This window comes from Mauremys mutica, chromosome 6 (genome assembly GCF_020497125.1).
Source record: "Mauremys mutica isolate MM-2020 ecotype Southern chromosome 6, ASM2049712v1, whole genome shotgun sequence".
Taxonomy (NCBI): Eukaryota; Metazoa; Chordata; order Testudines; family Geoemydidae; genus Mauremys; species Mauremys mutica.
This window is the reverse complement of record NC_059077.1, coordinates 45,003,824-45,029,190: the sequence shown is the minus strand read 5'-3', so window position 1 is coordinate 45,029,190 and position 25,367 is coordinate 45,003,824. Positions and strand designations below refer to the sequence as shown.

At 44.2% G+C, this 25,367-nt stretch overlaps 1 protein-coding gene across 4 annotated transcripts in view; it reads left to right on the top strand.

Moving 5' to 3' along the window:
* The window catches only part of POLK (DNA polymerase kappa), a 118,005-nt gene that overhangs the window by 8,760 nt on the left and 83,878 nt on the right, over nucleotides 1-25,367 (top strand). For 3 of the 4 annotated variants that reach the window (XM_045021583.1, XM_045021580.1, XM_045021578.1), the window contains exons 2-3: nucleotides 9,885-10,060; nucleotides 12,371-12,490. In XM_045021583.1, coding sequence (XP_044877518.1) covers nucleotides 9,923-10,060; nucleotides 12,371-12,490 — 258 coding nt within the window. In that variant the 5' untranslated portion in view covers nucleotides 9,885-9,922. Of the gene's footprint in view, nucleotides 1-6,911; nucleotides 6,959-9,884; nucleotides 10,061-12,370; nucleotides 12,491-25,367 lie in introns of those variants that run through there. The other variant, XM_045021579.1, reaches the window with a different exon arrangement.

Here is a 25,367-nt window from a genome sequence, read left to right as displayed (position 1 = left end):
ACTCATGCCTGTGTAATTATAGGTGGAGCTGACATTACCTAATACTTTCCATTAGAAGACTCTTTTCAGTTGCTTGTAAATTTGCAAAACTTTAACCATTTGGGCTGAAATTTCCTATTCCAGGTGTCAATCTGAGTCTGAACTCCCACCCCCACCACACCCCGATAAATTTCAGTTAAAATGGTTCATCTATTGCCATGAAGGATGTGAAAGAAAAATGTTATTTTCCCAATGTTGAAAAATTCTTACAAGTGTTTTACTAAAAGGTCTAGTGCCTCCAAGCTTTGGAGCAGAGACTTGAAATTCAGCAGGGGCATTGCCCTGGGCCAGGAGGTGCCTTTTGCTGTCCTTGTGAAAATCCATACAATTAGCAGAATTATAAGACACTGAAAATCACCATTTGGATATGCTCAATAGAATTTAAAGTAAAATTCTCCAAACAGGTTCCATTCAGTGCACACGATGGATGTTGCTCAAGAAGTGAAGCAGGACTGAATAGCAAACTAAGCTTTTTTTAATAAGATGCTTCAAGCTGGGTACGCAAAATCAGTGAACAGTTTTGACAATTTAATCTCTGTGCCTTAATTCCCCAACTGTAAAATGCAGATGATAATAGAGATGAAAAGAAATTCACTAAATCAGATATTACTATGAGCACCATAAAAAAGCCCACAAAGAGACTGATAGCTCGATATTCAATATAGAGTTGGGATTGTGTGCAGTAAATAAGGCATGACATCACACATTCACTGATGATGATAAAAATAAATATTGAATAGCTACACATTCATTGAGCTTCATCCACCCTGTGGAAAAAAAATAGCATGTGATCAAGGAATTAAAGACTGTATCTAATGCATTTGCCGAAGGGGAGGTGGGTGAATGAAGGTTGCGTGAGCAACTTCAGTGCTGCGTTTTCTAACTTTTGAGTGCTTGACTTTGCAAACTTAATACTCCTAACACAGTTTTTGTATGTAATGTATTAATATTGATAAACTAATTGTGAGGTTGGGCACATTTTCACACTTCTGGCTGCAGTCCTAGCCCTATTGAAGTCAAATGAGAGTTTTGCCATTGACTTTAAGGGGGGGGGCAATATTACACTCCAGGTGTCTGTGATAAATATGTAGGAAAAAACTGAAAAGATTCTGCTTTTGAAGGATTCTGTGTAATCAGGTACCTAAGAAAACCATAATGTGACAAATTACTGTGTGAATTGTACCAGATTTTTAAAATAACTATTCTGTAAATTATCAGAGGGGTAGCCACGTTAGTCTGGATCTGTAAAAGCAGCAAAGAGTCCTGTGGCACCTTATAGACTAACAGACATATTGGAACATGCGCTTTCGTGGGTGAATACCCACTTCGTCGGATGCATGTAGTGGAAATTTCCAGGGGTAGATATATATATGCAAGCAAGAAGCAGGCTAGAGATAATGAGGTTAGTAAGCCTGAGTTAAGTGGTCCTCTAGCAACTTAATTTGCAGCCAGTCCATAGATGTGATTATTGCCAAATGTATCCCAGAAGTTTATAATCTGCTAAGGAATCAACAATTCTGTTAAACACAAATGTAAGAGATTTTTCCACCATATAGAGCCCTTTGGATTTTAACAGTACATCACAGTAGGCTATTTATAATGTTCATCTTTTATTTAAAAAAAATAAATTGGGTAGCTATGTAGTACACTCTGTCACTAGGGAAAGGAGAGCTCAATTCCTGGTTTTAGCCTCTTGATCCCTGGGCTGCATGACTGTAAAACACTTAGATCCCAATTGTAAGTGGTATCTTGTATTGATCAATAGCCGTCCCTGATTAGGTGCTGCATTGATGGGAAGCCAGGGTAAATTTCCATCTTTTATTCTGTTTCTCTTTGATAATCTCATTTGTACTATTAACTTCAGAGTTCCCTATCCCTTTTGTATCTCTTGTTCTGTACGCACAATGATCCCTTGCAGTCAAAATTGAATGAAATTAAATCCTTTTCCTTCTGACTTAGTTAATTGTGGTGTGTCTCTTGTCCCTTTGGTGTATCTGTAGAATTCTTTTTTAACATTAAAAAGAGTTGCACTCATTGCTGCATGTTGTCTTTTTTTCACTAGGATCAAAGGTAATATTAGTTTTACATTGATATGCCCTCTGTCTGTGGATTAAATCCTGCAATAATAGGGGAATGTGTACAATTATCCAGTTGTTTTTTTTCATTCCCAACATTTGTGTGCTGAGTTAACTCTTATACTTTTGCCTTGTTCTCATTTGAAAATAAACATATTCTACAAAAGGTAAAAGCAGAGGTAAAAGAATAGTTAAATCTATTTTTACTTGTGAAGATCTCAGAAGCTTCTTACTCTATGGACATGCAGTAATGATGCCAAGTGTCAAGTTTTAATTATATGTTTTTGTTGTCATTTAATAGTCTTATTGGAATTGTGAAGAAATCATGAAATGGGGCTCCTGACTTTAGTCCTTCTAAAACTGAAGAGGTTTTTCTTTTTTCCAAGAAAGAATGACTGCAAAAATCCTATTTGCTATTTCCACCATTACGTGTTTGTTTGTTTTTTGTTTAGGTTTTTGTCTGTTTATTTGGTACATAGATGAGTCCTTGTTCACAGTATGCAATTTCAGGACAGTTTTTGGGGTGGGTTTTTTGGATGTACGAATTAACAGTAGGATTTTTTGGGTAGTTTTTTCAACTCACTCCAAATTTTTTCTTTTGGTCTCAAGTCCGATTACTGGGATGGTTAAAATGCAACACATTTGCTTTTCTTGATAGAGGTGTATGCAAAATATGATGTGTGCTTTGAGTCATCTTGTTTGGAAATAGATTCTCTCCAAAGCTTTCTCCCTACTTGGATTACTTTTGAGTCCTAATATTCCTTCATAACTGTCCATTACACCATGAGTGAAATGCAACTTGCCAACAAACTTCAATACAGCCCTGCACCATGACACAGTCTCCATCAAACTTACTAGTTTTGGCAGTATTATTTTAGGGTTTCTTTTTCCTGTTTATACAGTAGAATCTCAGAGTTACGAACACCTTGGAAATGGAGGTTTGTTGATAACTCTGAAATATTCGTAACTGAACAAAACATTATGGTTGTTCTTTCAAAAGTTTATAACTGACCATTGACTTAATACAGCTTTGAAACTTTATTATGCAAAAGAAAAATGTTACTTTCCCTTTATTTTTTTAGTAGGGCTGTCAAGCGATTAAAAAATTAATCACGATTAATTGCACTGCTAAACATTAATAGAATACCATTTATTTAAATATTTTTGGATGTTTTCTACATTTTCAAATATATTGATTTCAATTACAACACAGAATACAAAGTGTACAGTGCTCACTTTATTTTTTTTATTACAGGTATTTGCACTGTAAAAAAGCAAAAGAAAGTATTTTTCAATTCACCTAATACAAGTACTGTAGTACAATTGCTTTATCATGAAAGTTGAACTTACAAATGTAGAATTAGGTACAAAAAAACTGCATTCTGAAATAAAACTGTAAAATTTTAGAGGCTGCAGGTCCACTCAGTCCTACTTCTTGTTCAGCCAATCACTCAAACAGGTTTGTTTAAATTTGGAGGAGATAATGCTGCCCGCTTCTTGTTTACAATGTCACCTGAAAGTGAGAACAGGTGTTTGCATGCACTGTTGTAGCCGGCATTGCAAGGTATTTATTTGCTAGATGCACTAAAGATTCATATGTTCCTTCATTCTTCCAGGGAACATGGGTCCATGCTGATGATGGGTTCTGCTTGATAACAAGCCAAAGCAGTACAGACCGATGCATGTTCATTTTCATTATCTGAGTCAGATGCCACCAGCAGAAGGTTGTTTTTCTATTTTGGTGGTTCGGGTTTACCTGTAGTTTCCGCATCAGAGTGTTGCTCTTTTAAGACTTCTGTTTAGCATATCTGGCACGTAAATACCTTGCAATGCCAGCTACAGAAGTGCCAAGCAAATGCCTGTTCTCACTTTCTGGTGACATTGTAAATAAGAAGAGGGCAGCATTATCTCCTGTAAATGTAAACAAACTAAGGTGACCAGATAGCAAGTGTGAAAAATCAGGACACAGGGTGGGGGGTAATAGATGCCTATATAAGACAAAGCCCCAAATGCCAGGACTGTTCCTATAAAATCGGAACATCAGGTCACCCTACTCCCAAATAATTGGAGTAATAGGTTGGTGCTCAATTGCAGGCTGACTCTCTTCATGGGTTTCTCTGATCCCACACTCTACACAATAGGACACTAAGAAGAGATATTTAGCATCCCTTGCATCGAATGCTATAAGGGAAACAATGCAATCTTACAGAGGTTTCTTGCGGTGGCAGCACCCCCGAAATACATTGTTCTGTGTAGCCATCTACTCTGCCTCCTGTTCTGAGTAGAATATGTTCATTTATGTTTCTTCAAACCATAAAACTTTGCACCCTTTTTCAAGTTGTCATAAACTTTAATCTCACTGTGCTTTAAAGTCAGACAAGGATTTTTATAGTTAATTTTCATAGGTCTATTTAAACTTTTACTCCTTATCAGTTTCTGCATTGATATCAGCAACATTTTGTTCCTTCAACTTTGTTTTTGCAATGTCATATGTTCTCCCCCTCCTGTGTTTCTTTTGATGTTTAAATTTGTTCTTTTCACTCTGTTTACACTGGTAGTTCTCCCACTACTTTGATTTGACAATGCTGTGCCTGTTGGTTTATTATTGCTTCCACAGTTCATTTGAGTGCATTGTCTTTTTGTCTTTGAGTGCATTGAGCTGATGGCTTTTTTTCCTAAGGACATGCCTTTCTGTAAACAAAATGGTCTTCGGTTTCTGTTTGTCCCACTAGACAGCTGAAAGGCATTTTACCTATGACTCACCTTTTCTATTTTGTGCATCTGCAAATCTTGTGGAGAACTAAATTCATGTCTCCAATAAATAATTTTTCTCAATTCTAATTAAGCTATTAATTTATATTTATGTACTTTATTATTTAAATACATCTCTAACCCGATATAACGCGACCCGATATAACGCGGGTTCGTATACAACGTGGTAAAGCTCTGACACGCTGCCCTGAGCAGCGTGTTAAGGGTGCCTGGCGAGGCTGGGGCTGAGGGGATCAATAAAGGGGCAGAGGGTCTCGGGGGCGGTCAGGGGATCCCCCCCAGGGCCTGGGGGGCAGGAGCTGTGGGAGGGCACTTTTGGGGGCCCTGCAGTCCCAGAGTGGCCTGGGGGATTAGCGGGGTGCCGGGAGCAACCGTCTCTGCTTCCTTCGCCCCGGCCCCAGCCATGTCACTCGGGGGAGGGGGCTTGGGAGAAGGGATCCCCCCCGCACTCACCAGCAGCAGCAGAAGCGAAACAGCCCAGCCCCAGCCCGCTCCACTCCGCCAGCTCCCAGCCGCAGTGCTCCGCTTCTCGCCACAGGTGAGTACAGGGGATGTCCTTTCCCCAACCTCCCTGCACTCACCTGTAGCGGGAAGCGGAGTGCCGCGGCTGGAAGGTGGCAGAGTAGAGCAGGCTGGGGCTGAGCTGCTCCGCTTCCCGCCGCCGGTGAGTGCGGGGACGTTGGGGAAAGGACGCCCCCCCGCACTCACTGGTGGCAGGAAGTGGAGCATGGAAGAAGCCACAAAGACTGGAGTGGGCAAAGGAAGGAGGTAAGGAGAGAGAGAAATTATCTAAAATATAGGCCTGATGAGGCATCTCCTGTGGGGAAAAGTCATTACATCTATTGGTATTTATAATGTCTATTATCTGTGTGGCTTCTAAATTGCTTTTCTTTCCCACACATTCTCACAACCAGGCATTGCCAGTACCAGTATGACTACTGTTGGACTGACTGAAATGGAAGTGATCGTTAACCTTCCACCGACTTTAGTGTGATCATTGAAACGTGAGGAACACTGTTTTTGGCTTGAGCTGGGAAGACCAGCTACTGTTGCAGTTGCAGGGCCAGTGGTTCCCAACAGTGTGATTGATTGCACCAACGGGTGGAGAGAGTATGAAAATGTGCTTCAAAGTCATTCAGCACTACTGAGGTGGTCTCAGGTCTGCCTGGTACTCCCCACTCCCAGCTGGCCTTAGAGCAGCCAAGGTGTTCGTGTGACGTCTGCTTTGTCTCAGTAACTCCTGTTCTGTGCTCTGACAGGCTAGAGCCAAAATACACACAGATTGTTACTCAGCTGGTCTTGGCTCTTCTGAAAAAATGTCACAAATAATAAACCAAATGCACTGAATATAATTAAAACTTAAGATTTTTTTAATCAGATAGAACTTTTATATTTAAAAAATATAACTTGCTCTACTACAGAAATGCAGTTGGTCTCCTGTTCCAAGGGGAAAAAAATCAGCAAAAATGAACACCACCATCATTATAGAAAATAAGGGAAAAAATGCATGTACTTAAAGATTTGACAAATGCATTTACTCACAATGAATAAAGAAGCACCTTGATTAGGGTTACTCATAAATTTTTGCAGAAATTTTCAGCTTTCATTTCTAATACAATTGTAAACATAACCTTCTAAATGCGAACAGAATGCTATACTGCCAAGAGCTCAAGAATCGTAAGAATGAGTTAAAAACCACAAGATAAAAAATTAATTAATTAGTGATGCTTTTGGGTCAGTCTTCTCAGTATTTAACATAGAGAAGGAATCCTTCTGCTCCATGAACCGTATGTGATCATTTCAGGTGGAAAATTCAACCATAAATGCCTAAACACAAATGTGGGCTGCCTCCAGATCTTTGGCAGGGGATCTTGCTTCTTCTTTCCTAACCCCTCAGCTGGAGAAGCAACAGTTTTTAAATATGCATCTTACTTGAAAAGTTACAGCACAGTTTTGTTTCCATTGTTGTGCAATAGAGTTACTGTGGTAACTGGGTCTGGGTGTGCAGCACATCCAGAGACATCTCTTGAAAGGGTGAAGATCCTATCAGACGGAAAGGACTCTTGACTGAGGTAGTAACTGAGAGGAAGTTAAGGAGATGGGTGCTCCTTGCCTGGGAGAAAAGATGAAATTGTTTTTTGAATCAGCAGTAGGAGGGAGCTGCCTTTATACCCTCTTCCAATAATAAATGTGTGTTCTGTTATTTATTGAGCTCATGCTGAGCTGTCATTCAGAGGACTCTGCTTTCTTGTGCTAACCCACTGAAAAGGAGATTTTATCATGTGACAGTTGCTGGGGCAGCATTTCATTTACATTTTATTGAAGAATGACTTGAGGTCTGGAAAACGTGGAGAGTGAGAGATTTAAGAGGCTCAATCAACTTACTGTATCCAAGTAAAGGTTATGGGTGACTTGTTTATGATCTGCAAATACCTACATGGATAAGAAACATTATAGTAGCTGGCTGTTTAATAGTAGCAGAAATAAACATAATGAGATCCAGTGGTTAGATGCTGAAGCTGTACGAATTCAGACAAGAAAAAAAATTTTTTTTTTAAACAATGCGGTTAATGAACAAATAGAACAACTTTCCTAGGGACATGGTAGATTCTCCATCACTTCAAGTCTTGATATCAAGACTGGATGTCTTTCTAAAATATATGCTCTAGCTCAAACAGAAGTTATGGTTTGATGTAGAAATTACTAGTTTAGGTTCTGTGGCCTGTGTCATGCAGGAAGTCAGGCTGCTAGATGATCATAATTGTCCCTTCTGGCCTTAAAATCAATTAATTTACATTTAAAAATAAATTTAACATGGTGATGGGTAGTGCCAGTTTGATTTTTATTTTTACAATGAGTTTGGAATGATAGCCTGTCACAAGAAAAGCCACTGTACAGCTGTAAGTCTAATGCAGTACACTTTGCACATAGGAATGTTCTTTACTTTAAATTGGTAGTGTAATTTTATTTTTTTTGTAAACAAAAACCTGCCTCTTGGAAAGGACTATTGTGATTGTTTAGTCAGACCTCCTGTAGCAAACAGGCCATGGGGCTTTAGGGTTGCCAGACGTCTGGATTTCAACCACTAAAAGTCCGGCTGGTGGCGCAGCTGGGCTAAGGCTGGCTCTATGTGGTTCCCAGAAGTGGCTTGCATGTCCGGCTCCTAGCGCAGGGGCAGCCACAGGGGCTCTGCATGCTGCTCCAACCCTGAGCGCTGGCTTCGCAGCTCCCATTGGCCAGAAACCATGGCCAATGGGAGCTGCACGGGTGGCACTTGAAGGTGCGGGCAGTGCGCAGAGTCCTCTGGCCCTCTGCCTAGGAGCTGCCAGATGTAAGCGCCACCTGGATAGAGCCTGCATCCCAAACCTCCTCCCACACCCTGCCCCAGCCCTGAGCCCCCTCCAGCACCGCAACCCCTTGCCCCACCTCAAGACCCAAACTCCCAGTCAGAGCCCTCACCCCTTCTCGCACCCTGACCTCCTGTCCCAGCCTGGAGACCCTCCCACACCCTGAACCCCTCTTTTCTGGTCCCACCCCAGAGCCAGCATCCCCAGTCGGAGCCCTCACCCCTTCCTGCACACCAACCCTCTGCCCCAACTCCGTGAAAGTGAGTGAGGGTGGGGGAGAGTAAGCAATGGAGGGAGGGGGGATGGAGTGAGCAGGGGCGGGGCCTCCGGGAAGAGGGCGGGGCAAGGGCATTTGGTTTTGTGCAATTAGAAAGTTGGCAACCCTATGGGGCTTCCCTGAATTAATTCCTGTTTGAGTGACAACAAATCTTTTAGAGAAATAACCAAATTTGGTTTAAAAATTGCTAGTGATGAATAGTCCACCACAAACCTTAGGAAGTTGTTCCAATAGTTAATTACCCCCATTGTCAAGAATTGTTCACCTTATTTCTAGTCTGAATTTGACTTGCTTCAACTTCCAGCCATTCCATCTTGTTATACCTTTGTCTGCTAGATTGAAGAACCCATTCCCATATAGGTTCTTAAACACTGTGATAAAGTCTCCCCTTAACCTTCTCTTTGTTAAGCTAGACTGAGCTCCTTTAATCTATCACTGTAAGGTGTTTTCCAATCCTTTCATCGTTTATCCTGGCTCTTCTCTGAACTCCCTCTCCATTTTATCGACATCCTTTTTGAACTCTGGATACTAGAACTGTACGCAGTATTGTAGTGGCAGTCACACCCTGGCCAAATACAGAGGTAAAATAACCTCTCTACTTCTACTTGAAATTCCCCTGTTTATGCATTCAAGAGTTGCATTGGTCCTTTTGGCTACAGTATTGTTCAGGAAACTCATATTTGTCCACTGTGACCCCCAAGTCTTTTTCAGAATCACAGTTTCCCAGAATCGAGTCCTCCATTCTGCAAGAATGGCCTATGTTCTTTGTTCCTTGATGTGTAACTTGACATTTGGCCATATTAAAATGCTTATCATTTGCTTGAGCCCAAGTTACCAAGCGAACAGATATAAAGCTAGTTGGACATTTTTCAAAGAAACAGTTTTTTTGGTTGGAAAATGCCAGTTTGTTGGAACCAAAACTTTTTATGGGAATGTATCAGTTTAGACAAAACTTTTGTTGTGAAGGTTTCTCAAATCCAGGATGGAATTTTTGGTCAAAACAAGAGAAAGAGGAATCACCCAGAATAGCTAATAGTCCAGTGGTTAGAGCACTCACCTGGGGTGTGGAAGACCCAGGCTCATGTTCCTGTCTCTCTCTGATTTTCTTTTGCCCCAAAGTAGAATGAGGAAAATTACTGAATCTTGAACATTTTCACAGGATGATACATCATTTTCCATGCAGCTCTGCTTCAGACACTAATACAGTTGAGGTTTTTTCTTTGTTTGATGACTGTGTGTAGTTGAGCTACTTTGAAGAATTACATATTAAACCTCAGTATTTGGTGTGTCTAATAAAATTGAAAGTGATTATGGAATTGTATTATTCATCAACTGGATTTTTGAAAGAAGTATGTAACTTATATTCTCTTTTAGGTTATTAAAGTTTGAAAAAACACTCACTGCGTTGCGCTATGGACAGCACAAAGAAAATTGTTAACACTTCTGATGATGATGGATTTCTGCTTAGAATGGGCCTCAATGATAACAAGGCTGGAATGCAAGGACTGGATAAAGAGAAAATCAATAAAATCATAATGGAGGCCACCAAGGTTCGTTTGTGTAACCCTTTTCACTAGTGCTTTGGTTTTTACTTTTTTATTTCTTAGTTTTGCATGTATAAATGGGGGCAGCCTCCTCTGGTTCTGTATGTGAGTGACACAGGAAAGGTTGCTTTTCATCACCCTCACCACAACCAATGCAGTACGCTTTGCCGGAAAAGTTAATATGGTTTCCGGTTGTATAAACTTGTTCAGTAGAACTCCTTAGGGCTGACTTCTTAGGGTGTGTTCGAAGGGGAAGCAGCCAATGGTGCAGTCCCCGTCAGCACCTCTCCTTTGGAGCTTGGGAGGAGGCCCCAAATCTATGAGATTTTCAGTCTCCTCCTATCAGACGATCTAGAGATAACTGAGCAAGGGTAACCTCTCAGAGTTCCCCCCCTTCCACAATAGTCTGTTACAAGAGAGGTCAATCTGGACCTAGATTATTTGTTAAACAATTATGGTAAAATAATGAATGCTGTATTGTTGCTTTATGGAGAAGCTAATACTTTAGGGAGAACTTTGAAAAATATAGCATTAAAAACAATTCTGCTAGACTGCTTTTGTATTGTCCATTTTTTCACTGTGCTAAGGATATTTGCATGAAACAAAGGGTTTAGTTTTTCATATATTTCACCTGATCTTACTGTTCAGCACTTCCTCAAACTGTAATCCTTTGTAAGAGACATCCCATTTGGTATTTTTTTAAATAATTCCTTCAAAACTGCTACTGCTGCTGCCATTATATTGAGAGAGAGATGGAGCCAAATGAATGATAGATTTTGAAAACTGTAAAATGAGGAGAACAAGTCTCATGCCCTTTTAAAATCTGCATTTGTTGGGGGAAAAATAAACTGTACAGTATCAGGTGTATTATAGCTGTAGATTCTTGTATGGAACTCTCCCAAATCTCTCTTCCCTTTCAGCTGCTCCAAAAAACAAACAAAAAAGCCCTTGTAAGGAACACAATCTTATTATTGCATCACTACTGTATAAGGGAACCCAAATTTCGTAGTTGCTTGCCAGCAATTACCAACATCTTAAATACCTGTAAAAAATTTACTACTAGCACCAAAGAGAAAAAGTATGGGACTTTCTTTCCAATAGACACAATCACTAATGTTTGCTTATAGAGGGAAGAGAAGATTACATGCATACCTGATACTGAAGGAAAGTTCATCCTAATATCTATTTAGTTAGAGATTGGTTGAAACCTTGAAGCATGAGGTTTTAATCTCTTCCAATACCTTTTTTTTTTTTTTTTTTAGCTTTAACTGTTATAAAACTGGATCACATAAATATCCAATCCCTCTCTGAATCTTCTTAAATTCTTGGCCTCAATGGCATCCTGTGGCAAATAAGTGCTGTACTCTTAAATATTTTTTCACAGAATGTGTAGTTAATATGTTTTGAATCTGCCCCCTTTTATTTTCATTGATTATCACCTTGTTCCTGTGTTATGAGACAGGGAGAACCGAAGTTCCTGATCTACCTTCTCTATATCATTTATTATTTTCCATACCTTCATCATATCCCCTCTTATTCATTTCCTTTCCAAGATAAGTAATCTCAATCTTTTCCATCTCTCTTCATATGGAGATTTTGCATACCCCTGAACATTTCCATCACCCTCTTTTAAACTCTTTCTAATTCTGCAATATCCTTCTGAGATTGGGTGACAGGTGCTGCACACAGTATTCCAGATGAGGTTGTACCATTGACTTACATAATGGCATTAGTTTTCTCCAGATGAGACCATATGGACCAATGCTGCACATGAAAAGTAAAAATGCCTGAGGTCAATTTTCAATTTTTGCATTCAGTATCTTTCAAGATATAACAGAAAATAGCCTAGAGAGTACAAGTAACTTATTTCTTTTGAGTTATTTTGACATCTCTCTGATCTAGCTAATGTTTTTAGAATTGCATCATCACACATCAGGACATGTCCCTGCCTTTCTGGAGCCTAGCCGGTTTCCTCAAAAATTCTGAGTAGTGGAGGGAAGGAAGAACATGAACTTCATGTAATCTGAGTACCACAGTTGTCTTTTGTGTGTATACCTCAATTATGTGAATATCCAAAATATATATAATATGCGAAAGAAATCCTTAAAATATACAGAACCCAACATATCATAAGGCTGTATCTGCTTCTCTGATAGGATTGGAAACAACGGTCTATTTTATTTCAGTGCTGTATTTTTCCATTTAAATGAGTTGTTAGCAGACAAATTGCATCATCTTTTACTGTTCAGTTATTGTAAGATTATAAGGAAAACAATGAACTTTCAAATGTATCTTAACTATTTATTTTTCTGATAGGGTTCTAGATTTTATGAAAATGAGCTTAAGAAAGATCAACAAGTTAACCAACGAATTGAAAAAATGATGCAGCTAAAAGATAAAATTACCAGCCAACAGCTTCTGAAAGCACAACTACAGGTACTAACGAATTTGGGAAGTTTTTTGAGTGGAGGGAGAATAACAGTTTTTAGGAGTATATTATTGATGCCAGTCCTAACATTTCAAAGTGTTGCACAAGTTGTTAGTTGCCTGGTTCCATTTGATGTTAGCAACAATTATGCAGCTAAAGCCTGCATAATATTTTGATGGTGTAAATTTATATTCAGTTAACAGAAGAACATTTAAATAGATAATAAGACTCTTCATTTGAAGTATTTCTTGTATGAACAAAATGGAATTAAAACAAGAACTCCTTTCCCCCAACGCTGAAAACACCTAATCAACTAATAAATAAAATGCATTGCTCATGATGCACTCCTGTGAAACTCATTAATGGGATGTTAGATGGGGTGGGATCTGAGTCACTACAGAGAATTCTTTCCTGGGTGCTGGCTGGTGAGTCTTGCCCACATGCTCAGGGTTTAACTGATCGCCATATTTCGTGTCGGGAAGGAATTTTCCTCCAGGGCAGATTGGCAGAGGCCCTGGAGGTTTTTTGCTTTCCTCTGCAGCGTGGGTCACAGGTCACTTGCTGGAGGATTCTCTGCACCTTGAGGTCTTTAAACCACCATTTGAGGACTTCAGTAACTCAAGCATAGGTTAGGGATTTGTTGCAGGAGTGGGTGGGTGAGATTCTGTGGCCTGCATTGTGCAAGAGGTCAGACTAGATGATCATAATGGTCCTTTCTGACCTTAAAGTCTATGAGATTAATTTTCTTTACAAATACCAGAGCAGTCTTTGGTTTAAACATTTTGTGTGTGCTTTTTTTTAAAAGTCTTGGCTTATGCACGTATTATGTTAGATGGTTTATAATGATAGGGAAAAATGTCACTAGGATTATCCTATTACTTCAGCTTGTGATTTATCTATCTTTGCATGCTAACTACTATGTCACTGAAGTCTTCAACTTTTTATAAATAAAAAATCTGGCCAAAGGTACATATTGCCTACAATAGAAAAATCGGTTTCCTTTATTATTAGGGCCTTAGTTATGAACATCCATGTACAGTGGAAGGAAATAAAGGGTCTGAGAAAACTATGGATCTAAGAAATGGAGCTGTGTATGAAAATGTTTTTGTGGTCCAAAAGAAGCACTTTTGCATAGGTATTCAGATACTGCAGTGATGGACAATGTTATCAGAAACTAGATAGTATTGCATACAAAAATCACATTAAAAGAACATTAAAGTTGCTATGTCAAGCACCTTAATTTGTCTCTGTTTACATACAGTGTGATTCAATCTTTAATGACATGATTGCATACTATATTTTTCAATGTGACCCCTGCCTCATTCTGTGCTCAGGATAAATAGTGTTCATTGAGCAGCTGTTCAATATTTTGTTTTATCTTCATTGTTCAATATGTAGTCCCAAGCCTTGTTTACCATATGTTAGTCTAATTCTGATCTGGATACAGAATTATTAATTTCCTCATATTTTTTTCTGTGATGCTCATCACTATAGTATGTGAGTACTTGACAAACATTGATGAATTTATTTTCACAACACCCATCAGATGAGGTCATATTATCCCCATTTTACATGTAGGAAATGAAGGCACAGAGAGATTAAAGTTAAAAGAGTCCACTAATTTCACTAATTTTGGGTTCCCAATTTGACCACCGAGTGCCTAGGACTTGATTTTTCAGAATACTTAGAATTATATCATACTGTATATGTTTAACACACAGCTCCCAGTGACTTCATTTGCAGATGTGAGTGCTCAACACTTCTGCAGACCAGACCACAGGGTATCAAGTTGGGTACCCAGAAAATGAGGAACACGCAATCAGTGACCACCCATGATAAGCTTTTTTTGGGGGGGGGGGGTAGTTGACTTGCCTAGCATCACATAGGAACTCTCTGAAAGAGGCAGTAATAGAATCCAGTTCTCCAAGGCAACATTCAACTGTATTACCTATGAAACCATACTTTCTTTTATTTTCAGATATTACCTCCTTATGCTCTGTAATCAGATGCTCTAATCCAGCTGTTCTCAAACTGTGGGTTGGGACCCCAAAGTGGGTTGCGACCCTGTTTTAATGGATTCGCCAGGGCTGGCATTAGACTTTCTGGGGCCTGGGGCTGAAGCCAAGGTCCAAGCCCCACTGCCCAGGGTGTAAGCTGAAGCCAGAAGGATTCAGCCCTGTGCAGCGGGGCTCAGGCTTCTGCTTTAGCCCTGGATGGCGGGGCTTAGGTTACAGCCCCCCTGCCCAGCGCAGAAGCCCTCAAGCTTTGCCTCCCTCCCCTACAGGGCGATGGGGGTCAGGCTTCAGCCCCGCTGTCCAGGGTGGTGGGGCTCAGAATTCAGTCTCCCTTCCTGGGGTCATGCAGTCATTTTTGTTGTCAGAAGGGGGTTGTGGTGGAATGAAGTGTGAGAAACCCTGCTCTAGTATTCGCCTCAGCTTGGTAAGGGGGAGACAACTTGTGCAGAGTTACAGAAGTATGAAAAGCTCCATGCTTCTGTGTAACACTGTAAATTTTTATCTTCAGATCAAGTCTTATCAGTTTGTAAGATGGTAGAGGGCGGGAAACCGGGCTCTTTTAGGGTGCTCACTAACATGACAGTTCTTTTCAGGTTGGCAGTCAGTACTGATATTGTAATATACAAGATTTCTAAAAAGCTATTCCTTTTGCTAGACAGTATCCCAGTGATGCTGGACATGGCAGCAACATAAATCCTTAACGTCAACAACATAATAACCCCTTTTCTAGTGTATTGTTGATATAACAGAACCTGCACATGCTGTGAGACTCTGTGTGTCAAAAATGAAAAATAAAGGTGTTTTAGTTTTCTTTATTTTAGACACCCTCCTCTGCAGCTGGGTAGGGGCAAAGGAGCACTTATAATCACAAATGTCCCAAAGTCATCTCTAACATCTTCAGTGTTCTTGGGCAGTAAGTAACCCCTTCAAAACTTACCATTAGCATTTTAAAATATTTTATTTGGCTTTATAAATAAAATAAAATTGTAAATGCCAAAGGTGGAGTTTCATATGGACTGAATGTCATTGGTTTATTAGTCAGGCCAAGTTTTTCTATACAATACTGAATACAGTAAGTTCCCACTTCTGATAAATTGGTCATGCCTGATTGAGACTCATCTACTACACAACCCAGAAATGTCTGAAGTTCTCCAATAATCCATAATGTGAAGGATCAAAACTATATTTTTATATTCATATATTCAATACTATGATTAATTTAAAACTTTCAGAAGTATCCAGCTTCTGAATTGTATAAACTATTGCCAACAGCCATTGTTGCCATTTTTATGGATGTTGGTTTCTAGCTCCACCACTTGCATCTGAAGAAGTGGGTATTCACCCACGAAAGCTCATGCTGCAAAACGTCTGTTAGTCTATAAGGTGCCACAGGATTCTTTGCTGCTTCTACAGAACCAGACTAACACGGCTACCCCTCTGATAGGTTTCTAGCTCAGTTTTTAACTCTGAATGACATTGCTGTCCCCTTGTAACAGAGTATTACTAGTCACTCCTAGTTTCTCTCCATTCTGTCAGATAGTTTTACAAACATAAACAGGCACAAAACTAAGTTTTTTAATTCTTATTTCATATATGCTACTCAAGAAAGTTAGTTTTTTGGTATCTATACCACATCTTTGGTCAAAAACAAATCACAATAACTTCTTCAATCTATTTGTCTAAAAATAAATACAAAAATTTATGAATTTTAAAAGTCTAATGGCCCAAATTTTCAGCTCTTTTCCCCTATAAAATATATAGAAACTCCCCTAAGTCTTCCATAGCAGAATTTTCTTTCAAAAAAGAATGCTACATAATTTTTCAACTTATGCACCTGGTTTACCTCTGAGAAATTCGTCTTTAACTGTCTTCAGATTTAGTAGGGAAATATGGTTATAGACAAACATGATTCTCAGAAGTAAGTCTACAAAGCTTTTGTTTTACTGTGTTTCCTTTAATGAGCTGCTGTTGCTATTTTAAATAATCATCGTTTTAATTCGTGACTAACTTAAAAGGGTTTCCATCGTCGTTTTTATATGTGCATAAGATACTAGTGAATCATTAGATATGACATTATGCTAGTAATTCAGGTGGGGGGGAAACAAAAGTTTTGTATTAAGACAGTATCTGGAAATGCAGATTAAATTGTGTGACTGGGGGTGTAGGAGGCAACATAAATTCAAGTAATTAAAGGTCATTTGAGTTTGAGAATAACCTACCTATAGTTTGTAGAATATGAGATCATCAGAATTAACAAAGAAGAAAAAAATTCATTAGAATGAAGAGAAATGCCTTTCGATAATTTTACATGGATTTTAGCCCTTGCTTAATTGATATTCCAATGAAAATAACTAAGTCTGATCTTGGAGCTTTTAAAAGTAATGACTTGTTTTTTCTCCTATATATTGTATCATGCTGTTTTCATTATTTTTTCAAATATTTCTTCTGTTGTATTTGAACTCCTCACCTTCTACCTTTCCCACTGGTGCCTTACATTTTATACAAACCAGTTTGTCCAGTCCAACTCACTGAACTAGGATATGTGCTATGCATTGCTATGTGGAAGAGCTTAATTTGATTCCACATCGTGGTCTTTCAGTCTTCAAACAAATTGGCTGGGAGCAAACCAGAAGGAAGGGGGAAAATCTCATATTACTCAGTAGTAGTCCTTTTAGCAAATAAGTTGCAGCATGAGAGCTCAACTAGGTGAGAGGGGACAGACCTTTAGGTTTTTTCAAAAAGTAGTTCTGTAAACAATAAATACAACTTGTATATTTGTGGAATATTATATGTACTTGCATTTATATGTATAAATATAACAGACTTTTTCCACTTTCACTTTTTTGCCATCTCTTTTCCCCCACCGAACAGGTTGGAGCAAAACCAAGCTTTCTTCATTGAGTGCTTGCTCATATTGATTCCAATTAGGTATGCACGTGCCACATGCCCAGTCGTCGGAAAGTTTTCCCCTAGCAGCACCCGTCGGGTCGGCTGTCGAGCCCCCTGGAGTGGCGCCTCTGTGGCGCTCAATATATGACCCTACTGACCCGGCCCCTCCTCAGTTCCTTCTTACCACCAGTGATGGTCGTTGGAACTGTGGTGATTTGCTTAGCAAGTTCTCCTAGCTTTCAGTTTGTTGTAGTTTTAGTGTTAGTAGTTTTAGCTGTTGGTTGTATGGGTTTCCCCTCCATTCTGACTGCCTATCTCCCCTTGGGGACTCAGGGCATGCCTCGGTCCCAAGGGTTCAAACCCTGCAAGTCCTGCAACAAGCCCATGCTAACGGGTGATCCCCACAACACTTATCTAAAGTGTCTGGGGGAAGCGCACCAGGTGCAGGATTTGTAAAGGGTTTTGCCTTAGAACAAAAAAGGAACAGGACTTCCATTTAAAACAGCTCCTTATGGAGGCAGTTCTGAGACCGCAATCCATCTGAGCACGGCAAGACCTGACACCGAATTAATCAGTGTGGAGCGTTCTGGCATCCGTGGCAGAAGCGGCACCGCGGAAGGACTTTGGGCATAGAGACCCGCGGCACCACTGCTCCCAAAGCTGGCGGGAACTGTTCGGCACCAATCTCATTTCCTGGCACCACAGAAGCAGCACTGGAAGTAGGGTAGGAGTGGATCTCTGTCTTTGAGACCCACTCCTTCAGAGTCGGCCAATGGGGCGCGCCCTAGTGAGGAGGGCCCGGTGCCGCAAAGGATACCATTGAGTCCAGTGCCATTGAACTCCCCAAGCCATATGGTGGAAGAAGTGGGGCTGCCATCCACCCTAGATGCCTTTGCCATGACCACACCGCAGTCTCTGGCCCTCTGGGATAAGCTCCCAGCGCCAACGAAGGCAGCAAGCCGGCGATGTTGCATCCGCCTGCATCTCCAAGGCACTGCTCGCCAGAACACGGAGACACCGCTCTGAGTCGCAGCATCACTCTGAGTTGCAGCACCAGTCGGACTCACGACACCGGTCTGACTCATGGCACCACTCACCATCCTGGTACCAATCCCTGACGCGACGGAGGTTCCGTTCTTGGCACCAGTCACCACAGCACCAATCGAGGTCTCGGCACCACTAGTCGTCACTCCCGATCCCGGCATCAATCCCGATCTGGGCACTGCTCCCCATCCTCACGGCACCACTCATCAGCCCAGCTCTGCTCGGCACTGCCATGGGCATCGAGATCCTGGTCCTTGTCTTCGGGCTTGGAGACGGAGTCAAGATACTCATGCTGGAGCCGGCACCCGTCGGCACATAGATGTCCCAATATGGGCACAATGCCATGGCCGGTGCAATGGCAGGGGCCAGCACAGTGGCCCTTTTGGACCCCCTGGGTGTATCAGCAGGCCCAGGATACTTTGTCCAAGGGCTCCCGGTCAGTGCTATCCGAGCCCAGGTTGCCAGTGGCTTCAGACAGCCGCCCTGACCCCAGGGGTGCTGAGGGGACTCCGGCCTCAGTGCTTCCCCTGGAGCTGACTCCCGCTCCTTCAATGGACCCAGTGATAGTTGACCTCGAACAGGAGGCTGGGCAGGATGTCCTGATGGACTAAGAGGTCCAGGATGATCCTGTTCCCCCGCTTGTGTCCTCGTCGTCCTTTCCGGATGAGGCGGTGGCGGAGACTTCTACTTCAGGGCCGCCAACCATAGACAGTCGTGCCCACTAGGACGTGCTGCACAGGGTGGCGTGCAGTATGGGCCTAGAGGCCGAGGAGGTGGCGAAACAAGAGAAACCCTATGGTGGACATACTGGCCCTTGAAGGTCCATCTAGAGTAGCCCTGCCACTTATCAAGGCCATCCAGGTCAACTTGAAGATCTTCTGGCAGACCCCGGCCTCCATTCCCCCGACAGCCAAGGGTGTAGAAAGGAGATACTTCATCCCCTCTAAGTGGTACGGTTATTTGTATACCCATCCATAGCCCTGCTCCCTGGTGGTGTTGACGGTGAATGAACGCGAGAGACCAGGGGAGCAAGATCTCACTCCAAAGTCCAAGGACTCTAAAAGACTCAACCTTTTTGTCAGGAAGGTCTATTCCATAGGGGGCTTACAGCTCAGGATTGCTAATCAGCAGGCAATCCTGAGCAGATATAGCTTCAACTCCTGGAACTCCATGCTGGAACTTAGGGAATTTTTGCCCTTGGAGTCCAGGGGGGAGTTTGGGGCTATTGTTGAGGAGGGCAAAGCAGTAGAACAGACCTCTTTGCAGGCCTCCCTTGACACTGCGGACTTTGCAGCCTGCACCCTTTCCTCAGGGATAGCCATGAGGAGGAGTTCATGGCTACAGGCATCTGGCTTACCCCTGGAAGTGCAGCAAACTCTGCAGGACCTGCTGTTCAACGGGGCAGGCCTGTTCGCGGAGCAAACAGACTCCAGGCTGCACAGCCTAAAAGACTCCTGGGCTGCGATGAAGTCGTTGTGTTTGCGTTGGGTTGCCGGTATGTGCATACCCTGCAGGCTGCAACAATGCCCTTATCCTCCTCAGCCAATGCAGGATTTCTCTAGAAGGAGGGGCAGAAATGGCAGGCGCAAGCTTTCGATCCTCTGCCCGGGCAGGGCCACGGCCCAACGAAGCTGTCATCGGGCTCAAAGCAGGCCTTTTGAAGGTGTGCCCGAGGACGGTCCACCCGCCACGATACCAGATCCTTCCCCTTGTTTCTTGAATCATCTGTCCCACTTCTACTGTGCTTGGTCCCAAATAACATCAGACTGCTGGGTTCTTCGCACGGTAGAAGTGGGATATTCTCTCCAATTCTGCTCCTCCCCTCCCTCTTACCTCCCCTTCCCCATCTCTCTTCAGGGACCCTTCTCACAAGCAACTCCTTATCCAGGAGGTACAGGCACTCCTCGCCGCAGGGGCAGTGGAGGAGGTTCCTCAGGAGCTAAGGGGCAAGGGATTCTATTCTCAATATTTCCTAATCCCCAAAGCCAAAGGGGGTCTCAGACCCATTCTAGACCTGTGGGCCTCAACAGATTCATGGTGAAGCTGAAGTTCTGCATGGTCTCCCTGAACTCCATAGTTCCTTCTCTGGATCCGGGAGATTAGTATGATGCCCTCAATCTCAAGGATGTGTATTTTCATATATCCATACATCCTGCTCACAGATGATACCTCAGGTTTGTGGTCAATCACAACCACTTCCAGTTTAAGTTTATCCCCTTCAGCCTGTCCACAGCCCCTCAGGTGTTCACCAAGTGCATGTTGGTCGTTGCCGCCTTCCTTTGGTGAAGACAGGTGCAGGTGTAGCCATACCTCAACGACTGGCTGCTCCGGGGGCACTCCAGGGACCAGGTAGAAGTGCAGATATGCATTATGAGGTCCACGTTCAACAGGTTGGGCCTTCTTCTCAACGAGAGCAAGTCGACCCTGATACCCTGATAGATTTTATCGGGGCAATACTGGACTCGGGTCATACCAGAGCATTCCTGGCAGAGGCCCATTTTCTAACGATCTCGGACTTCATACAAGGACTCAGATGGTACCCTACCACCACAGCAAGGGCCTGTTTGAGACTACTTGGTCACATGGCATCTTGTATGTACGTGGTACAGCATACCAGGATGTGTCTCAGATCTCTCCAGATTTGGCCCAAGTCAACGTTCCGCCCGGGATGTGACAGTCTGGACTCGGTGGTGACTCTTCCGGGTCACGTCCTCCAGTTCCTGGGCTGGTGGCTCAACCAACCAGATGTGTGCAAAGGAGTCCCCTTCCACAGACCTCAGCTCTCCCTGTCCCTGGTAATGGATGCGTCGGCACTGGGGTGGGGAGCACACTTGGGGGACCTTCAGACTCAGGGCCTCTGGTCTCAAGACGAGCTCTCACTCCACATCAACATCAAAGAGTTGAGAGCGGTTCGGCTAGCGTGCCAAACCTTCCAGGCCCACTTGATGTGTCAGTGTGTGAGAGTCTTGACGGACAACACAACTCCAGCTGTCGGAATTCTGCATAGCCCACTCTATCCACTTGGAGGCGACATATATCTCAAGATTACAGAATGAGCTGGTGGACTACCTCAGCAGATTGTTGCGCAACCACAAATGGTCCATCTGGCTGGATGTCATTCTCACCATCTTCCAGAGGTTGGGAACTCCCCGTATCAATCTCTTTGTCACCTAGAGCAACAGGAAGTGACCACGGTTCTGCTCCTTCTGGAACCACAGCCAGGGCTCCCTTGTGGACACCTTCCTCCTCCATGGTCGGATCATCTCATGTATGTGTTCCCACTGCTTCTTCTCGTGCACAAGGTCCTACTCAAAGTCCACAGGGATAAGGCGGCAGTCATCCTGGTGGTTTCAGGGTGGCCATGACAACACTGGTACACCACGCTCCCGGACCTCTCGGAAGACATCCTGATAATGCTGCCGCTGATCCCGGACCTGATTAGCCAAGACCACGGTCGCCTTAGTCACCCAGACCTCCAGTCTCTCCACCTCACGGCCTGGAAGCTTCATGCCTAACCCCCATGGAGCTCCTGTGCTAGGAGATGGTCAGGGAAATTCTGCTCGGTAGCAGGAAACCCTCCAGTAGAGCCACCTATTGGGCAAAATGGAAGCGGTTTGCAAACTGGTGTTCCCAGGGCCATTCTCCACTGTTGCAGGCCCCCATTCCTGTCCTCCTGGACCTGCTGAAGCTCAAGCAGCAAAGTCTGGCTGCTTTGTCCATCAAGGTGCACCTGGCAGCCATCTCTGCATTCCACTCAGGAACAGCCGGGTGCTCCGTCTTCACCAACCTCATGGTAGGCTGCTTCCTCAAGGGCCTGGAGCACCTGTATCCAATCCCTGCATGGGACCTCAACTGATGGAGGCCCCCGTTTGAACCATTGGCAACTTGCTCACTTCTGTATCTATCATGGAAGGTTGTTTTTATGGTTGCCATTACTTCAGCAAGGAGGGTCTCGGATATCAAGGCCCTCACCTCTGACCCTCCATACACTGTTTTCTTTTAGGATAAGGTGCAGCTCAGGCCTCATCCGGCTTCCCATCCAAAGGTGGTGTCCCAGTTTCACTCTAACCAGGACATTTTCCTGCCTGTGTTTTACTCTAAACCCCATGCGAACAGCCAAAAGCAATGCCTACGCTCTCTGGACATTCAATAGGCACTCGCCTTTTATATAGACCGCACAAGGCCGTTCCGGAAGTCGAACCAATTATTCATGGTGGTAGAACAGGAGTGAGCAAACTATGGCCTGCGGCCTGGATCCGGCCCCTCAGGGCTTTGGATCTGGCCCGCGGGATTGCCACCCCCTCTGGCACCATGGGCCCCACTCTGCTCCAGGAAGTGGCTAGCACCACGTCCCTGCAGCCTCTGGAGGGGGCGGGGGGTATGAGGCAGAGGGCTCCACACACTGCTCTTGCCTGTGGGTACCTCCCCCGAAGCTCCCATTGGCCGGGAATGGGGAACCGAGGCCAATGGGAGCTTTCCGGGAGGTACCCACAGGCAAGGGCAGCACACTCAGCACTCTGCCCCCCAATTCCCCAGGGGTGGCAGGGACGTGGTGCCAGCCACTTCCCGGAGCGGTGCGGGGCCGGGACAGGGCAGGCAGGCAGGGAGCCTGCCCTGGCCCCGGTGCGCACTGCTGCCACCCTGGAGCCGCTCCAGGTAAGTGGTGCTGGGCTGGAGCTCTCACCCCTCCTGCACCCCACACCCCAACTCCCTGCCCTGAGCCCCCTAGCTGCACCCCACCCCCTGCCTGCACCCCACCTGCACCCCAACTCCCTGCCCTGAGCCCCCTAGCTGCACCCCAACCCCTGCCTGCACCCCGCCTGCATCCCAAACCCCTGCCCTGAGCCCCCTCACGCACTCCGCACCCCTCCCTGCACCACTGCCCTGAGCCCCCTCCCACACTGTGCACCCCCTCCTGCACCTCAACCCCCTTCCCTGAGCCCCCTTGTATACCCCATACCCCTCCTCTGCCCTAACCCCTTGCCCTGAGCCTCCTCCTGCACCCTGCACTCCCTCCCACACCCCACGCTCCCTCCCACACCTCTGCCCCAGCCCTACATTCATGGACCTGCACGCAATTTCCCCACCCAGATTTGGCCCTCAGGCCAAAAAGTTTGCCCACCTCTGTGGTAGAATTATAGAAGATTAGGGTTGGAAGAGACCTCTGGAGATCATCTAGTCCAACCCCCTGCTCAAAGCAGAACCAACACCAACTAAATCATCCTAGCCAAGGCTTTGTCAAGCCAGGCCTTAAAAACCTCTAAGGATGGAGATTCCACCACCTCCGTAGGTAACCCATTCTAGTGCTTCACCACCTTCCTCCACCTAGTGAAATAGTTTTACCTAATATCCAACCTAGACCTCCCCCACTGCAACTTGAGACCATTACTTTTTGTTCTGTCATCTGCCACCACTGAGAACAGCCTAGCTCCATCCTCTATGGAACCCCCCTTCTGGTAGTTGAAGGCTGCTATCAAATCCCCCCTCACTCTTCTCTTCTGCAGACTAAATAAGGCCAGTTCCTTCACCCTCTCCTCGTAAGTCATGTGTCCCAGCCCCCTAATTGTTTTCTTTGCCCTCCGCTGGATTCTTTCCAATTTGTCCACATCCCTTCTGTAGTGGAGGGGACCAAAACTGGACGCAATACTCCAGGTGTGGCCTCACCAGTGTTGAATAGAGGGGAATAATCACTTCCCTCGATCTGCTTGCAATGCTCCTACTAATACAGCCCAATATGCCGTTGGCCTTCTTGGCAACAAGGGCACACTGCTGATTCATATCCATCTTCTCGTTCACTGTAATCCCCAGGTCCTTTTCTGCAGAACTGCCGTTTAGCCAGTCGGTCCCCAGCCTGTAGCGGTGCATGGGATTCTTCCTTCCTAAGTGTAGGACTTGTCCTCGTTGAACCTCATTAGATTTCTTTTGGGCCAATCCTCCAATTTGTCTAGGTCACTCTGGACCCTATCCCTACCCTCCAGCATATCTACTTCTCCCCCCAGTTTAGTGTCATCTGCGAACTTGCTGAGGGTGCAATTAATGCCATCATCCAGATAATTAATAAAGATGTTGAACAAAACCGTCCCGTAGCAGAAAGGTCTCCTGGTCTTGTTGCAGAGGATCTCATCGTGAATTACCTCCTGCATCCGCATCTGCATCTGCTACGAATTGGCCAGCGTTCCAGCCCCGGCTCTCACGGCCCATTTCACGAGGGCGCAGGCGTCATCAACAGTGTTCCTTGCCCAAGTGCCAATCCAAGAAATCTCTAGGGCGGCAACATGGTCATCGGTGCACACATTTGCCATTCACTACGCTATAACCCAGCATGCAAGAGACGATGCAGCCTTCGGCAGAGCAGTGCTCCAGTCTGTCGTTCAATAACTCTCACCCCACCTCCGAGGTAGGGCTTGGAGTCACCTAACTGGAATCGATATGAGCAAGCACTCGAAGAAGAAAAAAACGTTACTCACTTTCTCACAACTATTGTTCTTCAAGAGGTGTTGCTCATATACATTCCAGACCCACTCGCCTTCTCCTCTGTCGGTGTAACCGTCAAGAAGGAACTGCGGAGGCAATGGGTCAACAGGGTCATATATTGAGTGCCACAGAGGTGCCACTCCAGGTGGCTCCACAGCCGACCCGATGGGTGCTGCTAAGGGAAATCTTTCCAACGACTGTGCACGTGGCATGCGCACACCTAACTGGAATGGATATGAGCAACACATCTCAAAGAACAGCAGTTACGAGAAGCAGCGAAGAGTCCTGTGGCACTTTATAGACTAACAGACGTATTGGAGCATGAGCTTTCGTGGGTGAATACATCCGACCAAGTGGGTATTCACCCACGAAAGCTCATGCTCCAATACGTCTGTTAGTCTATAAGGTGCCACAGGACTCTTTGCTGCTTTTACAGATCCAGACTAACACGGCTACCCCTCTG